The sequence below is a fragment of the Eumetopias jubatus genome, unplaced genomic scaffold, assembly GCF_037043125.1.
Source record: "Eumetopias jubatus isolate StellerSeaLion01/CBP00866 unplaced genomic scaffold, mEumJub1_p1.0 scaffold_13, whole genome shotgun sequence".
Taxonomy (NCBI): domain Eukaryota; kingdom Metazoa; phylum Chordata; class Mammalia; order Carnivora; family Otariidae; genus Eumetopias; species Eumetopias jubatus.
In genome coordinates, this window is record NW_028274819.1 from 49,788,679 (window position 1) to 49,797,763 (window position 9,085).

Genomic DNA, 9,085 nt, shown 5'->3' on the forward strand with positions numbered 1-9,085 from the left:
TGAAGCTTGTTATTTTATAGTATTTGATAAAATAATATACCATAAATATAATAATAAAAAGGATATTGAGTGTCTGTGGTCTAAACATGTCAGTCCATATGTCAGCCAGCATGGAGCTTTTTAGAGTAAAGTAGAGGGTGGATTTTCTGATATCAATTTGTAAATCAGAGGCTTATAGTGAGTTACCTTTAACAAAATTAATTTTAATTTAAATTATAAACACAAATTGGTTCACATGAAAACATATCTAATCAACTGAAAATCATAACTTTTATTCATATTTTTTCAAAAGCAGTTCTCTGTATTAGTTAAGGTTATTGTACCTCTAAACCTTTAAGACTAAGTCCATTTCAACAGCAGTTTATCCTGAAATAAGCATGATAATTATTATGACTGAGTACATCCTGAGGGGAAATGACCAAGTGGAACCAGACAGTAAAGTTACTGGAAACATATTTTTGCAGTAAGCTTATCTGCTGGGGGTGGGCTCTGTGGACCCATAAATGCTGGCCTGTGTTCTGGGTCTCTGGGTTCCAGCCTAGTTGCAGGGACCTCATAAAAGAACAGAACGAGATGCCCCTGACTAACCTGTGAATGCTTCTGTCAGGTGAGATAGGTGACTTCTCTGTGGGAGTGAGCATGACCCTGAACTCCTCAGGGACAACTCTTGGAGAGACTTGTTCATGGGCAGACTCCCATCCTGTGAAGGAAGCTGGAGGAGACTGGGATTGTGTTTTTCCCATGAAGCTTAACTTACCTTTATGTACTGACAATTACCACAACTTATTTCTCTTTCCCAGTCCTCTCTTTAACATTTTAGACAAAAATATTTTTGTCTAATGAAACTCAAGAACAGATTATCTCAAACGGAAGTATCATTTCCTACCCCAAATTGCTCCCTCCAATATTATGCATCCCAGGAAGAGGCCCCTCATTCAGTTTATGGATTCTGAACCCTGAGAGAAATGGATTTCTTTTCCCCCTTCACATTCTGCATCCAGTCACAAAATGTTATACATTCAGAGTCCAATATTTACTTCCTACTTCTTTTCATTACGTTGTCAGCACTTGTGTTTCAAACTACCACTTGTACATTTATTTTACAATAGGACTCCCGTGATAGCTCATTTTATGTGTTGATTAAGCTATGGTGATCAGCTATGGTCAAACACCAGTCTTGGTGTGGCTGTGAAGGTATATTTAGATGTAACTAACATTTAATCAGTAGGCTTTGAGTAAAGTACATTACCCTCCATAATGTGAGGGGTGCTTGTTCAATCAGTTGAAAGCCTGAAGAGAAAAAGCTGAGGTCCTCTGAAAAAGAGGGATAATGACTTTGAACTCAAGACTTCAACATCAACTCTTATGGAATTTTAAGTCTGCTGGACTGCACTGTGGATTTTGAAATTGCCAAATCCAACAATTACGTGAGCCACTTCCTTAAAATCTCTCTCTCTGTATATGTATTTTTATATTCATATATATTTTTTATTGGTTCTGTGTCTCTGGATAATGCTAATACAACCCTAACCAGCTTTCCTCTACCCTCTTTTATGCTCTTCCAATTCATTCTCCATACAACCATGACTTCTTTCATTAATATCTCCCAAAGAGCTTAGAAAACAGGCAAATTTTATTTACTTAATTTTAATTCCAGTATAGTTAACATACAGTGTTATATTCGTTTCAGGTGTATAATATAGTGATTCAACAATTCCATACACCACTCAGTGCTCATCATGACAAATGCATTCCTTAATCCCCATCACCTATTTCACCCATCCCTCCACCCACCTCCCTTCTGGTAACCATCAGATTGTTCTCTATAACTAAGAGTCTGCTTCATGCTTTGTCTCTCTTTTTCCCTTTGCTCATTTGTTTTGTTTCTTAAATTCCACATATGAGTGTGATCATATGGTAGTTCTCTTTCTCCATTGATTTATTTCACTTAGCATTATATTCTCTAGCTCCATTCATGTTATTGCAAATGGCAAGATTACATTCTTTTTTATGGCAGAGTAATATTCCATTACACACACACACACACACACACACACACACACACACACATGCCACTTCTTGTTTATCCATTCATGTATCGATGGACACTTGGGCTGCTTCCATAATTTGTCTATTATAAACAATACTGCTATAAACATAGGGGTGCATGTATTCTTTTGAATTAGTGTATTTGTATTTTGGGGGTAAGTACCTAGTAGTGCAATTACTGGATCATAGGGTAGTTCTATTTTTAACTGTTGAGAAACCCCCATACTGTTTTCTACAGTGGTTGCACCAGCTTGCATTCCCCTTTCTCCGCATCCTCACCAATGCTTGTTGTTTCTTGTGTTTTGATTTTAGTCATTCTGACAGCTGTGAGGTGATATCCCATTGTAGTTTTGACTTGCAGTTCCCTGATGATGAGTGCTATTGAGCATCCTTTCATGTGGCTGCTGGTTATCTGGATGTCTTCTTTGGAGAAATGTCTGTTCATGTCTTCTGTTCACTTTTTAACTGGATTATTTCATTTCTGGGTATTGTTTTATAAGTTCTTTATATGTTTTGGAAACTAACCCTTTATCAGGTATGTCATTTGCAAATATCTTCTCCCATTCAGTAGGTTGTCTTTTAGTTTTGTTGATTGTTTTCTTTGCTGTGCCAAAGCTTTTTCTTTTGATGCAGTCCCAATAGTTCACTTTTGCTTTTGTTTGCCTTGCCTGAGAAGACATCTAGAAAAATATAGCCAAGGGTGATGTCAGAGAAATTATTGCCTGTGCTCTCTTCTAGGATTTTTATGGTTTCAGGTCTCATATTTAGGTCTTTAACCCATTTTGAATTTGTTTTTGTGTATGGTATAAGAGAGTGGTCCAGTTTCATTCTTTTGCATGATGCTGACCAATTTTCCCACCACCACTCTTGAAGATACTGTCTTTTTCCCACTGGATCTTCTTTCCTGCTTTGTCAAGGATTAACCATATAATAGTGGGTTTGTTTGTTTTCTGTGCTGTTCTATTGACCTATGTGTCTATTTTTGGGCCAGTACCATACTGTTTAGATTGCTACAGTTTTTGTAATATAACTTGAAGCCCGGAATTGTGATAGCTCCAGCTTTGGTTTTCTTTTTCAAAATTTCTTTGGCTATCTGGAGTCTTTTGTGGTTCCATATGAATTTTAGGATTTTTTTGTTCTAGTTCTATGAAAAATGCTGTTGGTATTTTCATAGGGATTGCTTTGGGTAGTATAGATATTTTAACATTTGTTTGTCCAACCCATGAGCATGGAATGTCTTCCCATTTCTTTGTGTTGTCTTCAATTTCTTTCATCAGTGTTTTATAGTTTTCAGAGTACAGGTCTCTGAACTGTTTAAGTTTATTCCTAGGTATCTTATTATTTTTGGTGCAATTGTAAATGGAATTGTTTTCTTAATTTCTATTTCTGTTGCTTCATTAGTGTATAGAAATACAATTGATTTCTGCACATTTATTTTGTATCTTATGACTTTATTGAATTCATTTATCAGTTCTAGTAGTTTTTTGGTATAGTCTTTAGAATTTTCTACATATAGTATGTCACCTGCAAATAGTGAAAGTTTTACTTCCTCCCTCACCAATTTTGATGTCTTGTATTTCTTTTTTTGTCTGATTGCTGTGGCTAGGACTTCCAGCACTATTTTGAATAAAAATGGTGAGAGTGGACATCCTTGTCTTGTTCCTGATCTTAGGGGCAAAGCTGTCGTTTTTCCCCATTGAGTATGATGTTTGCTGTGGGGGGTTTTCATAAATGACCTTTATTATGTTGGGGTATGTTCCCTCTAAACCTACTTTTATCATGACTGGATGTTCTACTTTGTCAAATGCTTTTTCTGCATCTATTGAGATGATCATATGGTTTTTTATACTTTCTCTTACTGATGTGATGTATCATGTTGATTGATATGTGAATATTGAACTGGCCTTGCATCCTGGGAATGAATCCCACTTAATTGTGGTGAATGGTTTTTTTAATGGATTGTTGGATTCTGTTTGCTAGTATTTTGTTGAAGATTTTTGCATATATTTTCATCAGAGATATTGGCCTGTAGTTCTCCCTTTTTGTGGTATCTTTGGTTTTGCTATCAGGGTGATACTCACCTCATGGAATGAATTTGGAATTTTCCTTCTTCTATTTTTTGAATAGTTTGAGTAGAATAGGTATTAAACTCTTCTTTAAAAGTTTGGTAGCATTTGAAAAGGCAATAATTCTTAAAATGACTCACAGAGTCCTGAATACAGCCCCTGTTCTATTTCTATCTCTCGCCAGTCTTCCTTGGTCTCCAAATACCCAAACTCTAAGAATCAATCATTTGGTCTTCTTTTAAATCCTTAAACAGGTCCATAGTCTTTGCTGCCTCAGCACCCTCTCACATGCAGTGCCCCTACCTGAATTCATTACCCCCCCTTACCTTGGTAACACCTACTTATGCTATAGATACGAACTTGAGTGTTGTTACCTATCTGTGAAGCCGTCTTGAGGCTCCAGAACCAATTAAGTACACCTGTAGAACTCTGCATATTTTCTTCAGTATATTCAGTGCACTTACAGACTTAATATTTGTTTTCTCCACAATGCTGAAAGCTTTCCATAGCTACCACCATGTCTTTGCTCTTTCCCCATGCATGTAAATGACACACAGTAAGCAAAAATGCATATTTGAAATGAATGAATGAAAAATTAATAAGGGAATGGATGACTGAATGAGTGTTTGCTCTGGTGCGAACCATTGACTCTGCTGCTGTAGAATCCTGGCCACTGATCTGCTGAATGCTTCAGCCTGATGCAAGTGACTAAATGTTTGGGTCAGATCCTGCTACAGTTGTGACAGGCTTTTGCACAAACTCATGCTCAGCACAGCTACGCCACTGCCTCCACACCGTTCCACAGATTGGCAACTAGAATCCCAGCCTTGTTTAGTAAAAGTTTTGTTTTTACATGGGTGGAGAGTTAGAAGATCTAGAAATCAAATGTTAGTGAGAGGAGTAGTACCAGTGGTACCAGTGTGAGCAATAGGAGCTAACACTATAAGAGTGTTTACTACATTCCAGGTACCGTTCTCAGGGATTTACACATATTGACCTAATTAATCCTCAGAATAACCTTATGAAGTTTTTTGTTTCCTAATCTGTATTTTACAGAGGATGTGACTGAAGCATATAAAGGTTAAGCAAAAGCTCAAGGTCACAAATATCCTCTTAATATTTTGCCTTCTTTTAAGGCATATACTCTCTGACAGGCTGGGGTGTGGGGCTCTTCAAGACAACTTCACCACTAGAGGACTTCCATTGGTCCCGGACACATTCCTTTCCAGTCAACCCTTACTGTTCAGAGTTCAGGGTAGAGATTTCTCTGTTGGATATGTCAGGCTAACTTGGTCTGATGACCAACTTTCTGGCACAAAATAAATTAGGAGGTAGATAAATATCTCTAAATTTTTTAAAGCATAGACTTCTGGTTCCACTGAAGATGAAGTAGCTCCATTCCTCTCAGGTCCTCCCCTCTTGTTACACACACACACACACACACACACACACACACCAAACACCAAACACAAAAAAAAATCTGTTACAGATAAAACAAGCATAGGAAGATTCTAAAGGTAGAAAGAAGAAGGCAGCCTGCTAGGGATTTTGGGACCTGAGGAACAACACAGCAGTGAGTCGCTGGGTTTCCTTATATCCTGGACAGCATACTACAGAAGCCTCCCATCCAGAACCACAAAGAGACACAGACAAAAAGAACTCTAAGAAAACCCAGTTTCTCCTAACCAAAGAACTGGGAAAGAGTGGCCTTAACAGAATATAAAACATTTTGGCCATACCTACCTTACTCCAGACAAATACCTATGGAAAATCATACCCACCATCCACCCCCAGGTTTCAGTGGGGCCAAGCAGGTTGCTTCTGTTCTCCCCCCCTGCCACCCTCTGATTCCCTTGCCCGGGTAATGTCAGGTCCAGCGGGGAAATGAGCCTCCACTGTCACCTGGCAGCATGAGACTTAATGAGGGATTGTGAGGTAAGGCTAATGGTACTCTGCTCACCCTGCCTCCAACCCTACTTGGGAGGGCACCCACTGAACTGAGCTTTCACCCGCACCCTGCAATGATAGGGCAGAACGAACCTGCTCTCTACTTCCCCCTTTCCTAGTGGCAGTGGAACTCAACAAGGAACTGAGCTTACTCGGAGGCAAGAAGGCATGTAGCCAGGGTCGTATTATCACTAAGAAAGAGCCATCAGGGCAGAGTGGGCAGCTGGACTTCCATCTCAACCATCTGCAGGGAGCATTTCGCCAGAGTTGTGTCAGTAGCGCTCAATAGGAAGGTGAGCACACACACTGACATGGTGCTTGCAGCTACACCTCAACAGGCCTGAAAAGGCATTTCATACACCCAACCTACAGAACATCCTTAAACATGCTCAGAACACTAACATTGGCCTACAATTGGGCAAAATCATCTGACACAAAGCCTATTTTATAATGAAGTGTTGAATATTTCATAATTTATTGCATACTCTACAGAAAGTGAAAAGCAGATGGTTATATAAGTACAGAACAGTTGTGTGTGGATCAGTTATTTACTTCCTGATTGTGTGGCTGACTGGGAGTTGTGGCTCAATGCTGCTGACCCACAACATGAGTGATGGGAAGAGATTCAAATTCAAAATTTGATGTATGGTATCTACTAAATGCATATTGCTCTCACATCAGTGTAAAGGCAAAAAATCACAAGTCAAAACCATCATAAGTAAGGGACTGTCTGTGCTAAAAGAAAAGAATTGTCAAATGTAAATTTACGACCGGCAAAATATCGCCTTCAGAAATGGAGTAATAAAGATATGTCAGATGAAAGAAAGCTATGAGAATTTATTCTCATAAGATAGCTTTGTCAAGCTATCTTAAGTAATTGCTAAAGGAAGTTCTCAGAAAATAAATGACAAAAAAAGACCTGGGACTCCAGTACTTACAAAAATAGATACAACAGATGAAAATAAAAAGCAACATATCAAAACATGGGAGATTCAGATAAAGTGGTGCTGAGAGGGAAATTTACAGCACTAAATGCTTACATTACTAAAAAGGAAAAGTCCTAGAATATGTAAAATAATTTTGAAAGACAAGAATAAGGTGGGAAGAATCACTTCACGTGATATTAAGGCTTACTCCTTAGCTACAGTCATCAGGACAGGGTGTTACGGGTGGAAGAGTAGACGCACAAATCAGAGAGGCTGACTAGAGAAGCCAGAGAAAGACCCATACAAGGGTGCCCAACTGATTTTTCTTAAAAAGGTACCAAAGCAATCCAATGAAAGAAGGAAGGCCTTTCAACAAGTGGTGCTGGAGCAATGAGACATCCATGGAGGGCAGAAGCACCTTGACATAAACCTCACACCTTACATAAGGATTAACACAAAATAGAACATGGACCTGGATGTAAAATGTACAACTATAAACTATAAACCTTTAGAAAAAAGTAGGAGAAAATGTTCAAGATACAGGGCTAGTCAGAAAGTTCTTAGAAAAGACACCAGATACCTATCATGAAAATACCGTGTTACAAAACAAGTTTGGATTCTTTAAGGATGCTTATATGTACGTATGTGTACACCACACACAAACATGTTTACACATATTTTAAAACTATACACTGTACTAGAAAAATGGTGATGTCAGGATATTTTAGGTAATTAGTTAATACTTTAATTGCTTTGTACACAAAGAGACGATTTCATTGGAAATACTCCACTTTTTCTACTTTTATTTATCAGCAGTCTATACATTTTTAAATGTCCAGTGTCCTTTTATTCACCATCTGTGAAATGAGCGTATCTGTCTTGCCTAGTACCTTCCTCAGGGCCATCTGCATCTCTTTGTTTCTGAGACTGTACACGATGGGGCTCAGCAGAGGTGTCAGCACTGTAAATGTGACAGCCATCAGCATGTCCTCACGCAATGAGTCCCTGTCCCTGGGCCTCAGGTAGACAAAGCCAGCAAATCCGTAGTGTATGCACACCACAGTGAGCTGGAAGGAGCAAGTGGAGAAGGCCTTATCCTTCCCCTGGGCAGAGGGCATCTTTACAACTGTGGACACAATGAAGACATAGGACATCGTGATGAAGACAAAGCTGCCCACCAACACGAAGGCAGAGAGCACAAAAATAGCCCTTTCTTGACGGGAGGTGTAGTCACAGGCAAGGCAGACCACAGGTGAGATGTCACAGAAGAAGTGCTGGATGATGTTGGAGTTACAGAAAGACAAGTTGAATACAATGATGATGACGCACAGGAAAACCAGGAACCCAACCATCCAAGAGGCCATGATGAACTGAGAGCAGATCTTATGGGTCATCAAGATGCGATAGTGCAGTGGGTTGTGAATGGCAGTATAATAGTCATAGGACATGGCAGCCATGATGAAGCAGTTATTGGCTGCCGAACCAAAGAAGAAAAACATCTGTGTGGCACACTCAGGAAGAGAAATGGTCTTGCTGTCAGAAAGCAAGTCCACTAACATGCGGGGGATGATTGCCATAGTGGTACAGTTTTCTGGAAAGGACAGGCCACAGAGGAAAAAGAACATGGAGGTATGAAGGCTGTGACTGAGTTTGATGGTCACCATTATGGAAACATTTGCAGCTAGGATGGTCACACGGGAGAAGAAAATCATCACAAAGAGAAGACTCTGCAAGTCTGGGAAACTGGAAAACCCCCACGGAAGGAATGTGCTCACTGTGGTATGATTGCCCATCTTCCTGGTGCAGGCAGCAACTGTCTTCCACAGATTCAGAGCTTTTTGAGGCTAAGCCTCTGAGATGATTGTAAAAAGCTGCTGCAGCACAGATGTCACCTAGACTTTAGTCAAGAAAACTGGGGCAAGTTTCAGGCAACCCTTCATGGGAGAGCCTGAGAAAGGGACCCTAAATGTACTTGACTGAAGTCAAGTTCAGGAGTCAGCATGATGAGAATGATGCTAATATGAGAATCTGTATAAATGACCAAATATCTTCTTGGATTCTACTCACAAAAGCACTCTTATCTCTCTCTTTTCCAAT

At 39.4% G+C, this 9,085-nt stretch overlaps 1 protein-coding gene across 1 annotated transcript; it reads right to left on the bottom strand.

Annotated features, from left to right (window-relative positions):
- Window positions 1-7,815: 7,815 nt before the first annotated feature.
- On the bottom strand, window positions 7,816-8,781 carry LOC114219282 (olfactory receptor 10T2-like). The gene has a single exon (XM_028116777.2). It carries the CDS (start codon window positions 8,779-8,781, stop codon window positions 7,816-7,818), a length of 966 nt encoding a protein of 321 aa, XP_027972578.2.
- Window positions 8,782-9,085: the final 304 nt, after the last annotated feature.